The sequence below is a fragment of the Mirounga angustirostris genome, unplaced genomic scaffold (genome assembly GCF_029215605.1).
Source record: "Mirounga angustirostris isolate CCGP_5_RB_7025 unplaced genomic scaffold, mMirAng1.0.hap1 SCAF_17, whole genome shotgun sequence".
Lineage (NCBI taxonomy): Eukaryota > Metazoa > Chordata > Mammalia > Carnivora > Phocidae > Mirounga > Mirounga angustirostris.
This window is the reverse complement of record NW_026991725.1, coordinates 44,222,997-44,245,772: the sequence shown is the minus strand read 5'-3', so window position 1 is coordinate 44,245,772 and position 22,776 is coordinate 44,222,997. Positions and strand designations below refer to the sequence as shown.

At 58.6% G+C, this 22,776-nt stretch overlaps 2 protein-coding genes across 10 annotated transcripts; both read left to right on the top strand.

Moving 5' to 3' along the window:
* Positions 1-335: 335 nt before the first annotated feature.
* SECTM1 (secreted and transmembrane 1) lies at positions 336-16,964 on the top strand. Of its 9 annotated transcripts, XM_045887978.3 has the most exons (8): positions 336-462; positions 10,971-11,118; positions 13,368-13,469; positions 13,831-14,142; positions 14,940-14,996; positions 15,214-15,377; positions 15,536-15,605; positions 15,692-15,831. In XM_045887978.3, the coding sequence occupies exons 2-7, from the start codon at positions 11,034-11,036 to the stop codon at positions 15,590-15,592; spliced, it is 777 nt and encodes a 258-aa protein (XP_045743934.1). In that variant the 5' UTR covers positions 336-462; positions 10,971-11,033; the 3' UTR covers positions 15,593-15,605; positions 15,692-15,831. The 9 variants fall into 9 exon arrangements, 7 of the variants coding, with proteins under 7 accessions (XP_045743934.1, XP_045743933.1, XP_064438223.1 ...); XR_010408360.1 differs by lacking the exon at positions 15,536-15,605 and having other exon boundaries at positions 14,940-14,962; positions 15,692-15,828; XR_010408361.1 differs by lacking the exon at positions 15,692-15,831 and having other exon boundaries at positions 14,940-14,962; positions 15,536-15,610.
* A 560-nt stretch (positions 16,965-17,524) lies between these two features.
* On the top strand, positions 17,525-20,983 carry CD7 (CD7 molecule). Its single transcript, XM_045887980.3, has 4 exons — positions 17,525-17,899; positions 19,058-19,372; positions 19,614-19,744; positions 20,514-20,983. Exons 1-4 carry the CDS (start codon positions 17,812-17,814, stop codon positions 20,619-20,621), a joined length of 642 nt encoding a protein of 213 aa, XP_045743936.1. The 5' UTR covers positions 17,525-17,811; the 3' UTR covers positions 20,622-20,983.
* The last annotated feature ends 1,793 nt before the right edge of the window (positions 20,984-22,776 follow it).

The window sequence follows — 22,776 nt, the reverse complement described above, 5'->3', positions numbered from 1 at the left end:
TCCTGTGCATTCTCAGCGGGCACAGCGGGCCCTGCGTGCGCGTGCGTGCGGTGCGCGCAGGCGAGGACCCGCGGGCTCCCCTGGTCCAGGCAGGGAAGCGAACCCACCCACCCCAAAGGAGCATCTGGTCAGCTTTCCTGGAAAAACGCCCCTGCTGTTTTGTTGTTTTCCTGTTTTCTTTATGAAGCGCTTTTGAATAAAGATATAATAAAGAACTACCAAGAAACTCATAAACCTTTTCTGTGAATTCAGGGCAGTTCCCAAGACTCGAGTGACTTCCCCGAACTCGGGGTTTCCTTCCTGTATCTAGGACCCGGGTGCGGATCCCGGATCCTCCTCCCCTGGCTCCGCCCTCACGGAGGAGTCGCCCTCCGCCCCCTCTGCTCTCGGCCCCCGGCGCGCAGAGACCAGCGGCAGCCGCCAGCGGCCCGGAGCAGCGGCGCGCGGGGAGCCGGGGCGCAGGTGAGGGCGCGCGCGCAGGGAGCGGGGGCGCAGGAAAGGGAGCACGTGGCGGGGGCGTCCCGCGGTCGGAGGGCTCCGGGTGCTGGGGATGGAGGCCCCGGAGCGCCGCGCTGACCCTCCCCCGCAGACGTGCGGCCCCGAGTGCCCCGCAAGGGTCCGTGGGCCAGGGAGCAGCGGGCAAGGGGTGCGCGCCGTGGGGGGAGGAGAAGGGACGGAGGCCGCGGATCGCACCGGGGACCTGGCCCTCCGCTGGGGACACACAGGCTCGGCTCTTGAGAGGGCAGGGAGGTCGCATCCCGGGCTCCCGCAGACCCACACTTACGCGCGTGTGCACTCACATTCGCGGACTCACACACCCGTGACGCACACACACTCACACACACCGGTAAAACAGAAATGAGCCGCCTGAGGCTTCCCGGACCCGTGAAGGGGTCCTGTGCCTGGAAAGCCGGGAAGGGGTCCTGTGCCCGGAAAGCCCGGAGAGGAGCCAGTTTCCCCAGAGTGAATCTTTTAGCGGCCCCTTTCCATGCTCCCCTTCACATTTGGTTTGGCAGCAATCTCTACATTCAGTACATCTCCCACTGCTGGTTAATGATCTGCAGCATGGAAACCACTTGCCAGGCCTGTGGGTAGAGGAGTCAGAGCCCCTGGGAGGCCCTCCAGGCCCCGGGGTTGTGACAGTGAGGGTGGGCAGCAGATGTGCTTTTGGCCCCAGGGGCCAGGGGAGGGGGCTCTGGGGCTGGTAGTGGGGAAGAGGGTTCTCAGAGGAGGCGGCTTGTGAGCCCAGCGGGAGGCAGCCAGGCAGAGGGGAGATGGAAGTGTTTGCCCGCCCAGGCCCCAGGCCTGGAGGACTTTCCTGCCCAGCTGGGGACCCCTCCCAGCCCCAGCAGCAGGGGGGGTTCCCTCCACCCCAGCTCGAGTTGGGGCTCCAGAGCCTTTGCAGACTGCAGCTGTCTCCCAGAGTGGTTGGTCACCTCCCGCACAACCAGCTCGGCCTCCTGCCCAGGATTTCCCTGTAAACCCTGAACCCCCTGCCGCAGGGGAGAAAGTGGCACCAGCCCCCCTCCGGGGCTGTGGGAGTGGAGGATCCCTACGGCACCCCAGACCGCTCCCTCAGTTTTCCCTTTTCCCAAACCGGGACAAGTTCCCGGCAGCAACACGCACTTTGCAGATCGTGTCACTGACTCCCCAAGTGTGAGTAGCTCCAGAACCCAGGAGTCATCCTTGGTCGGGGACCCACAAACGCCGGCTGTATCGCTCCCATCCTGGTAGGCAGACGCCGGTCCTGGGGTGATACTCGGAGAGAATCCTGCACTGTCACGTTCGTTTTGCCCTCCCGCTCGCGCCCCGCATTCGGCCCTCCTGCTCCATACCAAGCTTCTGTCTTCTTGCCTGTCCCTTTCCCCGTCATGTCCTGGTCTCCCTCCCTCTGGTTTTTCTCTCCTTTGCTGTGTTGGCGGCGAGTGAGAGGGTTCAGGCAGGGGGAGTGAAGCCACCACAATTAAAAACACATTTGACTTTGAAAAATGAATCGCTCTTCATACGCATGGCCCCAGTATTGCATGGAACACATAGTGCACGTCTACTGGGTGTCGGCATTGTGCCTGGCAAGGCCAGGGAGGAGCCTGTTTCACCAGAGTGAATTTTCTCCTGGTAAATTCCCCGGAACAACCCAACACCTGGGCTTGGCTGCTCTTGAATCCAGTGCTGAACAACCGCAGGGGCTTGGGTCAGCCAGGGCCTGGGGGCAGATAGACACAGCCACCAGTGGGCAGGAAGAGCTTGGCTCAGTACCCTCAGGGGCCTCCAGGACCTAGTCACTGAGGTCGGGAGGCCCAGCTGACCTCCCCAGCAATGAGTTTTGCTGTCCAGGGGTCCAGCTCTCGTGCTGTGTAAGGGCTAATATCCAGAGATGGCCAAGACTGGGCTCTGTTCCTCACAGACAAATGAATGGGCAGAGCCAGCACACCAGGGGGCGGGAGTTAGGCCTCTGCTGCCTTTGGCTCTGTGCCCAGAGAGTGGCCAGCTGTGACTCATGGCTGAAAGTGCAAAGTACCTGGAAGCACATCCAAACTGGACTCAGACGACCTCCCCACCTCCCAGTAAAAATGGGATTCCCCAGAGCTGGGAGCAGGAGTGCCGAGAGAGGTAGAACAGTGCCGTGAACAGTGAGGGGGAAGCCCGCCTGGCTCCCTGCCTTGCCCTCTGATCTCTGGACTATTCCAAGGGGAGCCAGCTGAGCCAGAGACTGTCCTCACAGATAAGCCTGGGGTTCAGCATTGGCATCCATGTCACTGGCCCAGCTGAGATCTATGCCCCGATCCAGAGGGAGGACCCCTAGTCAATGGTAAAAGCCAGGTGGAGCCTGGGACAGCTGTGGAAGCCCAGAAGGGCTCAGGGTGGCAGGTTGTGCAAGAGGATATTGGAAGCTTCCCAATCTCTAGTCCAGATCCCCATCTCTAGTCCAGATCCCCGTCTCTAGTCCAGATCTTCCATCTCTAACTCTAGTCCAGATCCTCCATCTCCAGTCCGGATCCTCCATCTCTAGTCTGGATCCCCCATCTCTAACTCTAGTCCAGATCCTCCATCTCTAGTCCAGATTCCCCATCTCTAGTCCATATCCCCATCTCTATCTAGTCCAGATCCCCCATCTCTAACTCTAGTTCCAGATCCTCCATCTCTACTCTGGATCCCCCATCTCTAGTCTGGATCCCCATCACTAGTCCAGACCCCCCATCTCTAGTCCAGATCCCCATCTCTAGTCCAGATCCCCCATCTCTAGTCCAGATTCCCATCTCTAGTTCACATCTTCCATCTCTAACTCTAGTCCAGATCCCCATCTCTAGTCCAGATCCTCCATCTCTAGTCTGGATCCTCCATCTCTAGTCCAGATCCCCCATCTCTTGTCCAGTTCTTTTTCTTTTTAACTTTTTTTTTTTAAATAGTCTCCACACCCAATGTGGGGCTTGAACTCATGGCCCTGAGATTGAGTTGCATGCTCTCCTGACTTCCACCCAGTGCCACAGGGGCTGTGATGGAGGATGTGACACCACCCCAAGGTGGGCACAGTTTGGAGGTGAAAAGGGGAGCAACTCAGTTATCCCCTTATCCTAAGTCTGGAACCAGGGGATTTCACAAAGAGGCAGGACCTCTCCCAACACAAGGAGAGTGTGAAGAGTGACCGACAGATGCCTGTGAGTGAGGGGAGGGCCGCCCAGAGCCTGGGGGGAAGATTTTCGTGGGGGGAAGGCTTTGGGCAGTGGGAAGAGAAGCCTGGAGCCCCAGCCAGTGCCCATCTTGGAGCCCATGCCCTCAGTGAGCACAAACTCCAGCCTCCCTTGGAGGACACAGCAGAAGATGGAGGACAGATCTAGGGACCACGGGAGGATGCCGGTGGTGGTAGGGAGTCCATAACACTTCCTAGCTTGTCTTGTAGCCAGTTCATTGCACGTTAGAAAAACATACATATAAATAGCACATCTAACGATCACTACAGATCTGTATTTCTTAAGGTGAGGCTAGAGTAGATAATACGATTTTAAAAATTAGTCAATGTAAAATAATTGTTAGGATTGGGGGAGACCTGGTGTATTAGAAACTGCAGAGGTTGGGAGCTGGTGGGGCGGGGAGGCTGATGAGTCCTGGGAGGCTGGCGGGGCCGGCCCGGTTGGTATGCTTCCCTCAGCAGGCAGACGAAATACCTGAGAGCAGAGGGTGACCAGGCCAGGACTGCCTGGGGCTCGGGGCACCCCGCACCCCATCTCCTCCAGGCGCCGTGCCCTGGTTGCAGAAGGTCAGCATCTCCCACACCCAGCTGCCTCATGTGATGGAGCGATGTGCCTGCCTTTCGCTTTCCTTTTGCTCGTCAACACACACACACCCTCTCAAAGTCCAGGGGGGCAGGTCACCTTCGCTGAGGTGACCAACTCTCCATGTCGCCTGGTCCGAGTGAGGACCAGAAGGGAGACCCTGGTGGCGAGGCCACTCAGGTCCACAGACACTAATCACCCGCTGTATGCAGAGCACGTTTGAGGGCCTGAGGGGGTCACAGAGAGGGTGCGTGGGGAGGGGTGTGTGGCTGTGTCTCAGGGGGCAGGGAGCCTGCCTGAGATCGCAGAAGACCCCACAGAGACGGCCCTGGCTCTGCGTGGAGTGAGGCCCTGGTGCAGGATTGTGAAATAGCCCATTCATTTGTTTATTCTCAGTCAACAACCCGACAGTTTACTTGGAACTCGAAACATGCCTCTAAGTTTATTGAGAAGGGTGAATACCCGGCAATGGTCAGGACAATGGTATGATGAGGCGGGTTTCGAGGGGAAGGGCCTCGTTCCAAGTACTGCAGACCCGCGGGCGTCCCCTGCCTTTCCTGCTGAGTCCTGAGGTCGCGCCTGATGCCTGGGGTGCAGATACATGCACGTCTGGACAGAGGGCACAGCGGCACGTCCGCTGGGCATTCAGTGCACACCAGGCCACCAACGGGAGGCTCACTCAGCACCCAGGACGTGGGGCTGGCCGCCCCGGTGGCCGTCTGCCTCTGGTTCCCGTGCGAATCCTGCACGCTACGCTGGGGACACCGGCCCGCTGGCTCAGGTGCGCCTTTGCCTATCCGAGCAGGGCTGGAGCCTGGGTCAGGTGGCCTCCCCTGGAGTGTGCTCTCTCACCTCCAGCCAGAGGAGAGCTTGGCCTGCCCCCTTCCACCCCCAAGACTGGGGGACCCCGACCCACGTCGGAGCGCCAGGGAAGCGTGGGCACCCGAGGCTGTGCTGAGCTTGGCCTAGGGCAGCAGAGAACAGACAGGTGCACCCACCACCAGGAGGGAAGCCCTGGCCCCCGTCACAGGAGGGGGACCCTGGGAAGCTCAGGGAAGACTTGAGGGAACTGCAAAGGCCCCTGCGGACTGTTCTCGAAGCTGGAGACCAGAAATACCACAGGGCCTGCCTAGGGCCTCCTCCACGGCCCGGCCAGAGGCGAGACGCCACAGACAGGGCTGGGACCCGCGGCTCTGTGGTAGCCCTGCGCACGGCCCGGCTCAGGGGTAGGGCAGCGCCCGCGCAGATCTCTCCCTCAGGCTGACACGGAGGGCTCTGGCCACCGGCCTGGGAGAGGCCACCGGGATCAGCAAGGATGCCTGTGGGCCACTGGGCACCATTTTAAGAGGATTTGTGTAAGGGGGTGAAAGAAAGGAAGAAAAAACGTGTGTCTTCCAATTCAAGAGAAGTTATCTTGTAATAATGCTTGGGGAAAACTGAGCAGATCTTATCTGAGGGGCCAGGAAAAGCCCCAGCACAGGGAGTTTTGAATCCTCTTTCTAGAACCTTCCATCCACATAAGCAACGTTTAATGAGCTGTTTGTGCCTGATCTTGGCGATTGCTGACAAACATCGAAACCAACAAGGCTGCCACTGGATCACATCCAGCTGTGAAATCTCCGCGTCTTTCATGTTATTCAGAGCAGATTCATCCGGGCAGGATCCGAGCAGCCGCCCTTCTCCACTCATCAGCAAATTCTGGTTCTAAGAAGAAAATTGATTTCAGTTATGTTAATAATATTCTCGTGGAGAAACAAACCTGTAAGGAAAGATAAACAGAGCAGAGGAGAGAACCTGCCTTCCCAGGATGAACACAGCCGAAAAAGCTACTGGAAACTTTGGGGTTGGCAGCGTCCTGGGCAAGTCGCCCACAGGCAGAGGTGGAATGGAGGGGACGGGGTGTACCACTCTCGGGATGCCTTGGGCACAGCCCACTTTCTTGGAAGAAAGCAGCGTTGGACCCTGTCACGCGGCCCTTGCAAAATGGCTTTGAGGTGATTCATGATTCGAATGTGGAAATCCAGTTTGGTGGTCCGTGGATTCCCCACGGTCTGGGAGGCTCCTGCAAAAGGACACCTCAAACAACAAACAACACTTTACTTAAATGAAACCTTGAAGCTTTCAAGGAAAACACAGGATGACATAAACAGGTAGTCTTGTTATTCCAGAAACAATCCAAGGAGAAACGATGGAGTAGGAGCACGTTTGCCTCGCGGATAACAGTTTATCTCTCTAAAACATAAGTCTTACAAACCCATAAGGAGAAGACAGACAACCCGAGAAAAGTAGGCCGAGTCTGCAAGGGCCACGGCAACATGGACACCCAAAGGGCGGGGGCCAGGGTGAGATGGCCATCCCGAGGCACCAGGCCCTGTCGGGGCCATAGGGACAGGCCTGGGGGGAGGGCGGCGCTGGGGGGCGGCCCTCATCAGGGTGCAAGCCCCGGGGAGTGGGGGGTTAGGCCTCCCCCAAAGGGCACGGCAAGGTGAGACCCAGATGCAGAGTAAGGTAACAGGACCCTGAACGCTCCCTCCACGCCCGGGGCTTGCGCGTGATTGTCTGGGTCCGGAGAAAGCTGGAGTCACTCGGTCACTGGGGTGCATGCAGCTGTAGGCTCAGGGGCAGGGGGTCGTGTGTGCGTCCTGGGGTGGCTGTGACAAAGGACCACAAACTGGGGGTTCAAAACAACAGATGTCTGTTTTCTCACAGTGGTGGAGACCGGGAGCCCAAAATCAAGGTGTGGGCGGGGCCGCGCGCCCTCCTGGGCTCTAAGAGAGGATCCTTGTGTCTTCCAGCTTCTGGTGGCCACACCCCAGTCTCTGTCCGCCTCGTCCTGCGGCGTTCTCCCGGTGTGTCTCTGTCTCTGTCCAGATTTCCCTCTTCCTCTAAGGACACTAGTCGTGTTGGAGTCAGAGCCCACCCTACTCCGATACAATCTTGTCCTAAGTAATTAGGGACGCAAAGACCCTCTCTCCAAACGAGGTCCCGTTCGCAGGCTGTGGGTGGGCGTGTCTTTTGGGGGCCGCCATTCACCCCATACACACGGTATGGAGGGAGAGGGAGGGAGGATTGGGGCGGGGTATCTGTGATGAAGGATCTCATCGAATAGGCTTCGTGTCTGGGCGCAGGGAGACCCCTGAGAGCCGGGCACAGAGCAGCCCCAGCTTCTGCGGGGGAGGGCATCTTTCTGACGGTTCTTTCTTCCTCAGCTTCTCTCTGTTGCTTTTCCAAGTGTGGTGCATGTATACTGAGAAGAAAAACTGTCCTTCTTGCCTTACGTTCGAACTACAAACAAGTTTAGAAAAATCAAGCAAAGGGGTGCCTGAGGGGCTCAGTCGGTGGAGCATCCGACGCTTGATCTCAGCTCAGATCTTGATCTCAGGGTCGTGAGTTCAAGCCCCGTGTTGTGCTCCACACAGGGCATACGACCTACTTCAAAAAAAAAAGGGGGGGGGCGCGCCTGGTTGGCTCAGTTGGTTAAGCGACTACCTTCGGTTCAGGTCATGATCCTGGAGTCCCAGGATCGAGTCCCGCGTCGGGATCCCTGCTCGGCGGGGAGTCTGCTTCTCCCTCTGACCCTCCCCCTTCTCATGCTCTCTCTCTCTCATTCTCTCTCTCAAATAAATAAATAAAATCTTAAAAAAAACAAAAAACAAAAAAAACTATGAGACACCGCTTCACACCCATTAGGACAGTTATCTTTTTTTAAAGATTTTATTTTGGGGGGCACCTGGGTGGCTCGGTCATTAAGCGTCTGCCTTTGGCTCAGGTCGTGATCCCAGGGTCCTGGGATCGAGCCCCACATCGGGCTCCCTGCTCATCGGGGAGCCTGCTTCTCCCTCTCGCACTCCCCCTGCTTGTGTTCCCTCTCTCGCTGTGTCTCTCTCTGTCAAATAAATAAATAAAATCTTAAAAAAAAAAAAAAGGTGGGGAAGAAAAGTCAAGCAAAGGAAGTGGGGAGACAGCAGCACCAGCCCCCACCCCGGGCCCTCCTGGAATGTGGCCACGCCTGGTGAGGCCTGTGTGACTCAGTGAGTTACACCCCCATTGTCCCGGGGCTGGGCCTGGCAAGATTGCAAAGGGAGCCCCACCTACCAGAAGCAGCCCCTGTAGCCTGTTATACCACCAGAAACTACTGAATCAGGGGCACCTGGGGGGCTCGGTCGGTTCAGCGACAGACCCTTGGTTTCGGCTCAGGTCATGATCTCGGGGTCGTGGGATCGAGCCCCGAGTGTGGCTCCATGCTCAGCACACAGTCCGCTTCTCTCTCTCTCTCCATCTCCCTCTGCCCCTCCCCCTGCTCGTGCGCTCTCACTCTCTCTCTCTCAAATAAATAAAATCTTAAAAAAATAAAAAAAGAAACTACTGAATCAAGCTTCTCTAGGTTTTAGGAATGAACAGAGGGGCAAAAGCAATGGAAAGCCAGGGAGTGATTCCCCAGGGGCTTGGGAAGGGGCGTGCCCTGGGTGCATGTCAGGGTCCAGGTCAGAGCTTGGCATGAGCCTCCTGGGCACCGATCGCTGGCCTGGCCTGCACCAGGGGTAAGAAAGGCACCCGAGGACCGCAGCGAGCAGCTCTGGGCCCTGGGCACTGTTACGTTCAACAGGTATCCATCCATGGACGGACAACTGCCCAGCGGGTGGGCAGCAGTTTCTCCTAACTTGTGAAATTTAGGAACACAGCTACTAGAACATTCCTAAGATGCCGGGCACATACAGCACATTGGCCAAAACCCTCGGTCGCAGGGACTCAGGGTCAGGGTCCTTGGGAGAAGGGCACATACGCACACAGGGGCCACTCGGCTCCTCGCCCCCGGGAGCCCAGAGCACCAGGACACCTGTGGGCACACCACACCCTGTATGCAACCCACCCCGGGACCCCAGAGCCCCGTGTGGATTGAGAGGGAAGGAAAGCCTCCATCCATCAGCCTGGCCGTCGTCTGTCTGGCCCTCCTTATCTGTCTCTGGGGAGGACAAGCCGGCTCGGGCCAGGCCTGGGCCCGTGTGCACGACCCATGCCAGGGTCCCCTCCCCGCCCCCCCCGAGGGTGGCGCCCACCCAGAGCCCCTGGGGCTGTGCCACTCAGGAGGCCAGGAGCGCAGGTGGTTTGCATTTAACATTCTTGAAACTCTCTTCCCGTCTCAAATTAGATGTTTCTTTCAAAAGCTGGGTCTGGCCATTTTTCTTTCATGGTGAGATTGTGCGGGGCAGGGTGGGCCTTCCCTTGCTGCTCCGCGGCCCCCAGATCAGCGGGTTTTCACGTAAGGCCCCACCGGGAAACCCGCCAGGAACCCCCAGGTTGGCTGACGGGGTCAAGATGGGAGGACAGGCCCGCCTGCTCAGGCCCCCGGGGGTCTGGGGAGCTCGACGCAGCAGCACAAAATGGGGGTGCTCTGTGGCCCTGGTGGGGCGGGGGTCATTCCTGCCAGCACGACTCCCCTTACTGGGGTCAGGACTGGGCCTGGTCACTGGTGGCCCCACGTGCCTGGGGGCCATTAAGTTCAAAGTTCCCTGGTGCCCCATTCTCCCCGAATGACCTGAGCCAAAACCAAGGTTCTGTCGCTGAACCGACCAAGCCCCCCAGGCGCCCCTGAATTCAAAACCAGAGTCCCGACCGTATGACATTCTGGAAAAGGCAGAACTATGGAGACACGAGGAACACCAGGGGTTGCCGGGTGTCAGGGGAAGGGGATGAGCAGGTGGAGCCCAGGGTTTTAGGACAGCTCTGTGGGGGACATAATGATGGATGCAAGTCATTATGCATTTGTCCAAACTCCCCTTGTGTTCAACACACGAGTGAGCCGTGAAGTATGCGAAGTAGGGACTTCAGGCAATGACCACGTGTCCACGGATTGTGATGTGTGAGTCGCGACAGCACTCACACGTATCAACTCTGCACTTTCTGCCCAATTATTCTGTAAATCTAAAACTGCTCAAAGACAAAACAAAAAGTCTGTTATTATTATTTTTCAATCAAAAGGTCAACCAATGGTCTGGCAAGCAATTTTAAAAGACTTTTGAATAGGGGTGCCTGGCCAGCTCAGTCGGAACGCGGGACTCTTGGTCTCGGGGTTGTGAGTTCGAGCCCCACGCTGGGTGCAGAGTTGATTTAAAAATAAAATCTTAAAAATGAATATATAAAATAAAATACTTTTCAATAGTTTGATCAGAAAAAATGTCACATTTAATGGAGACCAAGAGGGTCTCGGAAGCCCGCAGTGGGCGCTTGCGTGGGAGGAGACGGAAGGCCCGCTGTGCGAGTCCCCCAGGAGGGCTCCTTTTGTTGACAAGAGCGTGTCCCCTAAGGGGGTCCCAAAAGGCAGCAGGGTCCCCCAGCCAAGGAAAGTGCGAGGGCGGGGAGGTCTGGGGATGGTGCCAGATCCCGAGTGGGCATGACCCGTGTCCACAGGAGCACAATTCAGGCCAGTTTTGCACATTTTATTATGATCCTGGTACTGTCAGCAGGTCCCTCTCCCAGTGGCTTCCCTCCTGGCTTGTCTGTGTTTCTTGTCTGTCTGTCTGTCTGTCAGCGGCCAGCACTGTGTACATTATAAAGGTACAGAGAAAGTGCAGGAAAGAGGCGGGGCGGGGGCTCTGGCATCCGTGCACAGCTGGTCAGGGAGGAGCTCAGGACTGCTGCCCGCCCCTGGCCAGGCTGCAGCCCAGGAGACCTCTGACCGTGTGGCTTTCCTTCCTCCAGAGAGGGTCCCAAGAACCAATGAGGAGGACACGGGACCCCTGAGGCCTCCCTGTCCTGCTGGCCATGCCGACTTTGACATGCTCCCTCTCGGTGCCCCAGATGCTCTGGACCATCCTCCTGGCCGCCTCCCTGAGTGCTCAGAATGGAAGTAAGTCTCAGGATCCCACCCTGTCTACTGGGGGGCCCATCGAGGGGGTGGGGGAGGGCGAGGCAGGGGTGGGAGGGGCAGATCCACATCAGGCCCAGGTGGCGTCCATGGCCCTGAGGAGAGGGGCTGGCCCAGCACCCCTGGGCCATGATGGGATGAGCCAAGTTCCCCCATGGATGGCAGACGGGGATACCCGCTCCAGCGCTCAGTGATGACCGTCAGAACATGGGGGTGGCCAAGAGTGTGTCCAGGTTCCAAGGGAAAGAGGGTCCTGGCCAGTCAGTGACAAGTCCTGTAGCCAGAGGAGGGGCAGCAGGACAAGCCTGAGGATTCTCTGTCTCCGCTCTGGTACCGGATCCCTCCTTGGGCCAGCAGCTCCAGCATCCCCTGGGAGCTTGTTAGAAATGCAGACTCTCGGGACACGCTCGGCCCTGCAGAATCAGGACCAGTCCACGCACACGGCTCTAGGTCAGGGCAGTGCAGGCAGCCCCCTGAGGGGCTCCTCAAACATGCCGGTCCCCAGCCGCACTCCAAACCGGTGGAAGAGAATCACAGGCAGAGGGAGCTTCTGTAACTACTCCAGCAGTTCCCAGGTGCGGTCACGGTGGGGCACCCCCAGGCCGGATTATTAGCACGTCTGGGATTGGCAGGAAACCCGTAAGCCGCAGAGGCCCCTCGTCCTGGAGCCCCGCTCCTGGGCATTGGACAGATGAGGGCAGTCCTGCCCGGCCCTCCGGGGTTCCAGCCTGGCCCTCTGGGGTTCCATCCCGGCCCTCCGGGGTTCCTGCCCAGCCCTCCAGGGTTCCAGCCCTCTGCTGGGCTCTGACAGCCCGAGTCAGCCCCCGCACGGGTGTGATGACAGCTCCTGCAACCAGGGTGGAGGGCTCTGTCCCGGCCTGGGGTCCCCCACCCAGCGGCCCCTCTATAGGTGGAGCGGGGGTGCTTTAGAGTTGTTTGAATTTTTATGACAGGTGTGTGTTTATGCAGCACTTTGACGATTTTGTAAAGATGCAGAGAAGGCATTTTATTTTTTTATTTAAATTCAATTAATTAACATATAATGTATTACCGGTTTCAGAGGTAGAGGTCCGGGATTCATCATCAGTCTCATACCACACCCAGTGCTCATCACATCACGTGCCCTCCTTAGTGCCCGTCACCCAGTGGCCCTATGTCCCCTCCCCTCCCCGCCAGCAACCCTCAGTTTGTCTCCTATGATTGAGTCTCTTATGGTTTGTCTCCCTCTCTGGTTTCATCTTGTTTTATTTTTTCCTCTCTTCCCCTATGCTCCTGTTTTGTTTCTTAAATTTCACATATGAGTGAAATCATATAATTGTCTTTCTCTGATTGACTTACTTCACTTCGCATAATACCCTCCGGTTCCGTCCACATTGTTGCAAGTGGCAAGACTTCATTCTTCCTGATGGCTGAGTAGTATTCTATTGTCTACATAGCCCACCTCGGCAGAGAAGGCATTTTAAACCCCCCCCTCAGACCGAACACTCCAGTGGCTGAGGGGGACAGTGGGGAGACTCGGGTCAAGTTCCTGCTGTGGACAGGCATGTGGTGGTCTTCCGTCCATGGGGCCTTGACTGGCCCCGCTGTAGCCCCCTTCTGGGACACGGGGAGCTTCCTGCTGGCTCCCACGGGCTCCCTGAATCGAGCTCTCCCTCTCCACTCTGCCGCCCGCCGGCCCGTGCCTGCCGGCTGAGCTGCCCCGCTGGCTGCGCTCACAAGGTACCAGCTGTGACTGTGGCCTGGGGGGAGCCCACTGCCCCCCGACACTCCGGGTGGGCTAGGCCCGTGCCTGCCTGCAGAGCTTCCACCTCAACACACCCTCGCTCCCGTGGGCATCCAGGGCCCCTGGCACGTGGCCACACGTGCACCTGCCACGCTGTGTGGACTTGGTGAAATGCGCTGAACAGTGGGCTCACCCAGCACACGGTGTGCCCAGAGCTCCTGCCGCTCTCTGGCGTCTGTCCGCCTGTGTCCAGTCCCCGGTGGCAACTGCCGCAGGACAGGAGGATGGCTGGGCCGGCTGGCTCGCATCGCGTGGGGCGCCGGCTGCCGCGTGCCGGCGCCCCAGGTCCCCGGCCGTCAGAGTTCGCCCAGATCGTGCAGTGAGTCTGGCAACGGGTGAATGTGCTCCAGGACTCGGCCTCCCAAGATGGTGGGGCTGGTTCCACAGCCGGCAGGGGACGTGGGGGTCCGTGCTCGCCTCTGACACCGGGGGCGTCGGTGTCCTGCAGGAGCCGGGGACCTTCCTTGTGGATCCGGATGTGCACACCTGGCCCAGGACCCTGGGGATGGTGAGGCGGCTGCAGGCCCGGCCGAGACTCAACCACACTCACGTGAGTGGGCAGAGCGTGCACGTGCCTCCTTCTGCCCCAGAGTCCACCTGCGAGGAAGGGGGCTCTGGGGGATGTGCCCAGACACAGTGACAGGCCACACCAGCCACGCGGGGGGCGTACATGCACGCGCACACAGCCTCCCCCTTTTATTTCTGTGTTGTTTTCCCCCTCGAGGCACACGTGCTGATTTGTCTGATCGATGTGTATGTAGCTCACCGTGTTCTCCACTACCCTGAGCCGGGCCCGTGTGCCCCTGGGGGCCTTGCCTTGTCACCGTCCCTCCCTCTGCCCCAGGGAGGGTGGTCAGTGAACGTCCTGAGGCCCAGCCATGACCCGTGTGTGACCCGTCCCCTGCACACAGAATGGGACAACCCCATCTGCACCGAAGGAGTGGTTTCCGTGTCCAGAGGGGAGCGTGCCGTGATGGCCTGCAACATCTCCAACCCCTTCCTCAGCGTGGCCATCTACCTGAGCTCCCATGGGAAGAACTTCAAGCCCATCTTCAGCATGCGGCCCACAGGATGCTTCTGCCAGGGAGGCTGGCGGCTCCAGGTTCAGGGAAGCGTGGCCCAGCTGGTGATCAATGACGCGAGCCACACCCAGGCAGGATCCTACAAGTGGTATCTGCAAGGTCTGCAGAGAAATATCAGAGTCACCACACTGAACGTGTCAGGTGAGGGGCAGCACCTTCATCCCCCCACCCTACCTATCTGGGAGGGGCAGCGGGGGGCGGGAGCAGTTCTCTTCCCCCTGCAGAAGTGCAGAAGTGCAGAAATGCTCAGGGCCGCTGGATGGGGCCCACAGAGGGCAGGCCTGCGTTCCAACAAAGCAGAATGAAACAAGACAGGCCTCCGCTCCTCCAAGGACCTGTACCCCAAGGGGGTTCAGGCTGGGGGGCTGCCCTGTCCGGCGAGGAGGCTAGGCCCATGCACCTCTCTCCCGTTCCATCCCAAACCTCCTCCCACTCACTACCTCTGGGGTGGGATTCCACCTGCAATCCCAGTGCTCCCTGAGGCCCCTGCAGAGCTTGGTCTGCCCCTGAAGGTCCTGCCTTCCTGCCCTCACTCAGAGGCCCCATGATCCCCCGGTTTCTCCAGCCAGCCCCAAGCTAGCCCGAGCTGGCCCCGCTGCCCCAGCCTTGCCCTGGACATTGTCCACCTGAAGAGCCCAGTGGTCCCACAGACCAGGGCCTCCCCTCTGACCAATCCACACCCATCCCCCCACCTCCTGCCGACCCCTCAGGTGAGCAGTTCCTCACTTTCCCTCCATTTGGAGTAATGCTCCCTGTCCCCACACCCCCTCCAGGACACTGCTCAAACCCACAGGCACCCCCCCCACCCAGTTCCTGAGCTGTGGGGTGCCTGAGAACGGTGCCCCCAGCCTGGCCAGGCCCGGGGAAGGGACCCAGCGAGCCCTCTGTGGACTCCTGGTACCCTGGTCTCATCTGATACCTGGTCTCACCTGCATCAGGGGCAGAGTCCCAAGACCTGAAGGTGAGAGGACACCCGCTCTTCACACATCCCTACAGTAGGTGTTTTTACCCTACACCCAGGTATCCCCAGGAAGCCCCCTCAGGTCCCCCCAGGCTGTCCCCATCCTCCGTGCCAACATCCCTGTCCATCCTGCACACTGCCCCCTGCCCCCTGCCCTTGGGGGTGGTGTCTCCCTCAAGGGTGCACTCAAGGCAGGCAGTGATTCCTCGTGAGTGAACAAATGATGTCCCCCCTCCCCCCGCTTCCCACAGGCCCAGAGACGCCATGCCCGTCCAAGGCCGGAGACCAGTTCAGGGTGGCCCCTGTGGTCATCAGCATCATTGCCAGCCTCGTTTTCCTGGTGGTCATCGGGTTAGTCTACACCAGAGGCAGAGTTCCCCTGCCCTATTCCCGCCAGAAGTGCTCAGGGCCCCAGGTATGAGGCCCTGCACCTAGTCTGTGGGCTGGTGGGGGTGGGCGTCACCCCAGGCCCAGAGAGCACGCGCCCCTCCCTCAGGGGACCCCAGCTGGCTGTGGCAGGTGCCTCCCTCCTGGTCAGGCCCACTGGGTCCCCAAAGCACTCATTTGTCCCAGGACACCCTGGGGGCAGCACAGAGAGGCTGGACTTCCTGCTCCTTCCGGGAGACCTAGGACGTGTGGCCCGGTGGGTACGTCTGCATGTGTGTGAGCACACGTGACCTAAGCCCACACAGATTCTAGCACGACTCACATCCTTCCCTCCCTCCTCAGGAGAGATGGCTCTGAGCTGGAAGACGGAGGGCCTGTGAGGAGGGTGATAAACAGGCCTGAAACCCAGAACCGACTCCAGGAGTCCTGCCCCACTCTGAGGCCACCAGCACCCGCACTCACCCCCCAGGAGTGGAGCCCCGTGTGTCCCACCTCCATCTGGTTGACAGATGCCCAGGAACCACGCAGCGGTGGCAGACAGAAGCAGCTCCTGTCCCTGCCTGCTGGCACCGGAGACCTGCTCAGCCCTTCAGCCCAAGGAGCAAGCTCTCTGCCCACCCCGGGGCGGGGGGCCGGCAGGGGGAGAGGACGGGACTCAGGCTGGCAGCTGCTTCTCCTCGGCCTTCCCCCCCATCCCACCCCGGGCCAGTGGCTGGCTCCTCCCCACCTCAGCCTTCCGCAGGTGTCTCAGCTCCCCGACTCCCCCTCAGCAGACTCTGTGGTCAAAAATGGGAAAATCTCAGGGGTGCCTGGATGGCTCAGTCGGTGACTCAGTGGTTAAGCATCTGCCTTCGGCTCAGGGCATGATCCCAGGGTCCTGGGATTGCGCCCTGCTCAGCGGGGAGTCAGCTTCTCCCTCTCCCTCTGCCTCTCCCCTGGCTTATGCCCTCTCTCTTCCTCCCTCCCTCTCTCTCTCTCAAATAAAAAAATTAAAAATCTTTAAAAAAAAGGGGGGGGGATCTCAACTTCCGAAACATTTGACCTCAAAGAACCTCTCCCTTCTCTGCCCCATCAGGGCAAGGGGTCTGGGCTTCCAGCCTCAGGTGCGGAAGGCACACACTGTTGTACCCTTGGAGATGCCCCAGCGTGGGTCTGAAGTTGGTCTTGGGCGCCATCCTGTCTTTGCACTGGGCAAGAACAAGTTTGGCAATCCCTCCAGCCAGCAGTCCTGGAGTCAAGCTGCGGCGGATGGAGGCCTGGGGTGGAGCGCCGGCCCCACCCCCACCACGAGGGGGCGCGGTACCAGAGCCCCTCTCGTAGGGAGGCGGACAGGTGGCACCTGGCAGTCAGGTGTCCACACAACCCTCCCCACCCCCGACCTCCCAGCCCCAGGGTTCCCTTCCCCCACCTGCCCACCTGCCCGCCCTTCCCCATCCCAAACCTGTTTTGTCAGATGTCTTCATAATCACAACTGTGAAACTCCATGAAATGGATTCTTAAGAGGGACACACAGGTTTTTTCTAAACTACACATTCAGTGCTCTGAAAACCCATAACCCCAATCCTTACGATGAATAAAATAAATCAACCAAGAAATCATCCAATGACCTGATAAATACACATTTTTTAAGTGGGGAAGAACATAAAAACCAAAAGAAGCTGCTTCCTGTCTTAAAGCACTAAAAAGGCAGAAGGCGTCGAAAGATGCCAACGGGGGGGGGTCCTCCCTCACTGCGGAGAGCCCCAGACCGGAGGCCCTACCTGGTGCCTTGACTTCGGCCCAGGCCTACAGGTAAGTCCCGGGCCTGGGTCTTTGACTGTTTTCATTTTCTCCTTGCTGCTTGTATTTTCGAGGGTTTCTCTAAGGAGATTGAGTCCTGGGGCCTTTCAACGCCCTCCCTCCAGGCTCCGCCCCGGCCTCCTGCGGCCCCGCCCCCGCCCCGCCCCCGCCTCCAGGGCCCTCCCCGCCCTCCAGGCCCCGTCCCCACAATGTAGGGGTCACTGAATTGTAGGCCAGATTTCTGGGCATAAATCAGGTTCAGCAGGAAGTGACCCAGAGGACCCAGGGCATCTGAAGCCTGAACCCACCCCACCCAGGACTCCCCTGGCTTTCTCCTGGTCCTGCCCCCCACCTCGGGCCTGTGGGACACAGCAGGAGTGGGGGACCGGGACAACTGGTCACCCATTGGGCACTCAGCAGGACAGTGTGGAGGGGGTGAGGACTGCCCCTCCCAGCCTGGCCCTCAGCACCTCGCCTTGCCCGTGGCACCGCCTCCAGGGAGCCCTCCTGGAGTGCCTGGACCACCAGTCACCGCCTCCCGCCCTTGCATCGTTGCCTGGGGGTTTGGGGGCGGTGCCTGCGAGCTGGTGGCACGCAATTAAGTGCTGCAGACAGGAAGAGTCTCAGCCAGCCGTGAGAGAGGTCCCTGCCTTTCCCTTGTCGCTGGGTCTGTGGTGGGCAGGATGGTGGTGAGCATGGCCCCAGAGCTCCCACGGCTCCCTGTGCGCCTCACACTCGCCTGTACCCTACTCAGGGCTCTGGCCACCCAAGGTAAGCCCTCCCCATGTCCCCATTGTGCTCCCCCAAAGTGGGCTCTGTGCCCCCACCTGGGGATGCTCCTTCCTGGGAAGGGGGTGGTCTGGGGATGCTGAGTGTGACCTCCCCACAAAGCAAACCCCCCCCCCCGGTCAGTGACGTCTGGGTGCAGAATCACCACGGCTCTGGTCTTTTTCTTTGCTTAAATGTCTGGAGATTCTCTTTTCAATAATTAGCGAGGTTGCCTTGGTTATGCGAGAATGTTGTCCTTTAAGTTTGCTTTTTAAAACAGATACATGTGCAAAGTTCTGCAATAAGACGGAAATATCAGTGCAGTGAGGTGGGGAGACTCAGCAGAAAAAAAAAAAAAAAAAAAAAAGAAGCTCCAGAATTTAGTTTGCTGAGAAGCTGATGTTTGGATTACATTAAGGAAGGTTCATGGGGATGCCGGGGTGGCTCAGTGAGTTAAGCATCTGCCTTCGGCTCAGGTCATGGCCCCAGGGTTCTGGGATAGAGTCCCGCATCGGGCTCCCTGCTCAGTGGGGGGCCTGCTTCTCCCTCTGCCTGCCGCTCCCCTTTCTTGTGCTCTCTCTCTGACAAATAAAATAAAATAAAAAATAAAATAAAATAATAATAAAAAAGGTTCATGTTTGCACCAGGAAGCTGGTCCAGCTGGGCCCTGGGTAGGCAGACAGGGACACTTCTGGGTGTCCCTCGGACAAGCACAGATGTGCCCACCGCACAGAGCCACCAGCTCTAGGTGCCTGGAAATGTGAGGACACTGAGGCAGCCAGCAATGGAAAGAGAGAGGAGACAGCACAGGCCCTCCGGCTATCTTGGGCGCAGTCTGTTAAGAGAGGGGGAAGGTGTAGGGTGGGCAGAAGTGGCCAGAGCTGCCCAGCGAAGAACCAGCTGCAGCCTGAACTTCCCCGGGGCCCCAGGGTGGGGCGAGGTCACAGGCAGCTGGCCCCCCGCGTGACCCCATCAGTGTTCGCACACGGCCCCTGGGGTGCTGGTGCCCAGGAGCAGCATCCAGTGAGATGCCTCCCTGTGGTGACATGGCCAGAGGGGGCTGTCCCAGGGCCCCTCTGTCCCTCCACCGTCCCCTGCAGAGAGAGGAGGGTCCCTACCCCTCTGGCCAGGCTGTGGTGACAGCAGGGGTCCTTCCTGCAGAGGTGCGGCAGTTCCCCCCCTACACGATTGCCCCCGAGGGGGGCTCCATCAGCATCACCTGCTCCACAAGCGGGTCCCTGTCCGGGGTCTTCCTGAAGCAAAGGTTGCCGAAGCCCACCAGTGTGATTTACTATGAAGACAAGAAGCCGCCCACCGTGGATGAGCGCTTCCGAGGTCGCGTTGCCTTCTCCGGGCTGCAGCACAACCTGACCATCACCCTGAGCCACCTGCAGCTGTCTGACACTGGTGCTTATGCCTGCCAGGCGGTCATGGACGACGTGGTCTGGGGCCCTGACACCTTGGTGGTGGTGACAGGTGGGGAACATGCCTACCCTGGAACCCACTCCACCTACCTGCTGGGCAGGCGGCTCCACCTGCCCTTGTCTGCCCCGACGTGTCCTCTACCCTTGCTTAAGTTGTTCATTCCAGCTCGAGCCCACTGCCTCCAGGAAGCCCCCTGGATTGCCCATTCCCCCACTCCAGAGCCCCTCTGTGAACCCCGAAGGCTCTCATGGAATCCACCACCTGCCACGTGACTCTCCACTCCTCTTCACAGACAAAGTGCCCCAGGAAGCAGACATGTGCCAGAAGGCTCAGCTGATCTCTGCCCTCCCTGTGGTCCTGGCGATGAGCTTCTTCTTCCTCGGGCTGGGGATAGGGGCAGTGTGTGTGCTGAAGAAGACACAGGTCAGTGTGGACCCCCAGATCCCATCTGTGTCCCTATAAGCCAGCTCCTCTAAGAAAGCAGGGAGGGAAGGGGAGGGTTAAGCCCCAGAGAAACCCCGGGACACACCCATCCCCTCATCAGGGCCCCTGGGAGTTCTGAGGGTTCAGATGGCAGGGTCCAAGGTGGGAGGGAAACCCAGGAACTGGAGCCATGAGCAGGGACGGGCATGAGCCCAGGGGGATGACAGACATTGAGGGGCGAGCCGAGGGTCTAGGGAGATGTTCAGAGCTGGGGAGGCATGTGTGTGAGCCTGTGTGCGCATCTGTGAGCATCGTGTGCACATGTACGTGTGAGTTGTAGGTGTGAGATTGGTGTGAGCAGGTGTGAACATGCACTGGGCGGGGGGGTGACAGAGACAGGTGCCAGGAAGTGGTCAGCTCTGCCCTGGTCACTCACTTGCCTTTGCCCAGCTCCACATCACCTTGAGACAGCCCACCCCCCCAGGTCCCTAGGGCAAGGTCCCTTTCATACTTCACCTCCCTGCCACTGCCCCCCCAGGCTCTGTTCCCACGCCCATCCTACCCCCCCTACCCACCCCCAGCCTGGGGCAGCTCGGGAAACCTCGGGGCTGCCCAAGGCCGCTTGTGAACTGACTTCATGTGGGCCCTGAGGCCCAGCAGCATTTCAAGGGTGGAATCAAAAAGCTTCCTAAGGGGGTATGCATTGAAGAAAGAGCGTGCCCCAGAACGAGCTGGACCCTGTACAAAGAGGATAGGCTTTATCTTTCAGGTCAAGAAACTGTGCTGCTTGGAGGATAAGAACTCAGCATGTGTAGTGTACGAGGACATGTCCTATAGAGGCCAAAACAGGATGTCCACCCCCAACGAGTACCAGTGAGCCCGGCAGGCCCCCCCCTGCCAGGCCTCCCTCTGCCCAGGCGCAGCTCAAAGAGGACCGCCTGACCCAGTGAGGTCACACAGGCAGCTCCCTGCAGCCATCAGCCTCCTGGCGTCCCCGTGCCTTCTCCAGGAAGCCTTCCTTGCCTACCTCCTGCCTTCCAGGCTGCCCTGCCTGGCTGGTTCTGGCACCCTGGGCCCACCAGGGAGGAAGCTTCTGTGTCCTGATGCTTGCTGCCATTCCCCTCACATGGCAAGAGGGGCTTCTCTCTGTATGGACTTGGGCCCAGGGCCTGGTGGAGGGATAAGAGGGAGGGGAAGCCCAGTCCCCAACCCAGGCTTGCCAGAAATAAAGTGCTTCTCTTCTCCCCTTTCCGACTCCAGCTTCTATTTCTCAACCAGCTCAGAGCCAAGGAGGGAGAGGGCTTGACTGACTCCCCTCCCCAAATATCTTCCAGGACTTTTGCAGCCGGTGTGATTATGTGTGAGACCACTGAGGAAGGAGAGGAGCAAGGGGGCACTTCTGAACTCCAGGCCCCAGGGGGCCTCTATAGCCCTGGATGGGCTGCAGAAGGGGCAAATCAGCCAGTGTTCTCACCCATCTTTGTCAGGCTCCCACCCCCCTCCCCCCTCCCCCCCCACTGGGGTGCACACTAGCATGCACACATAACACTCTCTCTCTCAAATAAATAAATAAATAGGAACACCTGGGTGCCTCAGGTGGTTGAGTGACCCCCTGTTGATTTGGGCTCAGGTCATGGTCTCTGGGGCATGGGGACATGGGATTGAGCCCCACGTCAGTCTCCCCACTCAGCAGGGAGTCTCCTCTCCTCCTGCTCACTTGCTCCTCCCCCCAACAGGCTCTCTCTCTCTCTCTCTCAAATAAATAAAATAAATCTTTAAGAAAAACACTACTGGGATGCCTGGGTGGCTCAGTCAGTTAAATGTCTGCCTTTGGCTCGGGTCATGATCCCAGGGTCCTGGGATTGAGCCCCACATTGGGCTCCTTGCTCAGTGGGGAGCCTCCTTCTCCCTCCACCTGCCCCTCCCCCTGCTTGTGCTCTCTCTCTCTCTAATAAATAAATAAATAAATAAATAAAATCAAAAAAAAAAAGAAAAGAAAAACACATGACAAGATCCATAAATGGGGAGGGAGGGGAATAAATTACAGAAAAAGGGTTAATATGCTTAATTTATAAAGATCTGAATCAATAGAAAGAAAACAAAAACTTGGATAAAAGTGTACAAATAGCAGAAAATGAGTGATAAACAGGAAAAGCAGGAAACCATTCAAATTGCTAATTATCAGTGAGATATTGCTTGCTTTTGATACAACTCAGAAATCATCTAAATGTCCAAAAAAGAGAATTGCTTTATCCACTATGGTGCATCCATACAGCAAGCATTAAAATGGCTCTGGGTATGGAAAGTATGTGTGACCCCATGTTTATAAAGCACAGGAGGGCATGTGGTATATTTTCATGTCCAGAATGGAAGAACAGACGGGGGTTTGACACTGGTTCTCCCTGGGTGGTGGGACGTGTGTTTGCCAGGGCGGGGAGTCACCAGGACACCTCAGGCTTGGGGTAAGCGACTTAGAACGTGGTCTCAGTGGTTCTTGTGGAGGGCACCAGGGACCGGCCACTGGGACCCAAATGGTAGTCAGGAAGACCAACAGAGTCACCAGGTCCTGGTGTCCCCACCTCCCAGGGACCCCCAGGAGAAATGCAGGCTGCCCTGCAGACCTGGGTACACAGCAGGTGTCTATCACTTGCCTTCTGGCTTCTGGTCCCCACTCCTGACCACTCATCAGCATGGCCTTGGACATGTCCTGCCTCTGGGCCTCAATTTCCCCTCTATAAATGAGGGGTGTGGGGTCTACACTCTCTTCAGGAGCGGGGCTCTGTGATTTCCAGGCCAGGCTGGACTCGCTTCCCACTGCCCCCCTCCCCAACCGTCGGCTCCCAGGGGCCTCAGCCCTCCCCCCACTCCCCACCCTTCTGAAACAACTTCCTGTAGATGAAAGACATCCTCTCTAGCCTGCCCGCAGAGGCTCTTGTCACCTGAGGTAGTCTTGGTCTGACCCCACCCCAGTGACCAGAGGCTGTGCCCGAGTCTCAGCCCCATGGTCCTCCTCCCGCCTCACGATCCCCCTC

Coding starts and splice junctions, on each gene's coding strand:
- SECTM1 (XM_045887977.3), top strand. CDS start 11,034: ATGCCGACTTTGACATGCTCCCTCTCGGTGCCCCAGATGCTCTGGACC. Junction 11,119..13,367: donor CCTGAGTGCTCAGAATGGAA/GTAAGTCTCAGG, acceptor GGTGTCCTGCAG/GAGCCGGGGACCTTCCTTGT. Junction 14,997..15,213: donor GCTCTTCACACATCCCTACA/GTAGGTGTTTTT, acceptor CGCTTCCCACAG/GCCCAGAGACGCCATGCCCG.
- CD7 (XM_045887980.3), top strand. CDS start 17,812: ATGGTGGTGAGCATGGCCCCAGAGCTCCCACGGCTCCCTGTGCGCCTC. Junction 19,373..19,613: donor CACCTTGGTGGTGGTGACAG/GTGGGGAACATG, acceptor TCCTCTTCACAG/ACAAAGTGCCCCAGGAAGCA. Junction 19,745..20,513: donor GTGTGCTGAAGAAGACACAG/GTCAGTGTGGAC, acceptor TTTATCTTTCAG/GTCAAGAAACTGTGCTGCTT.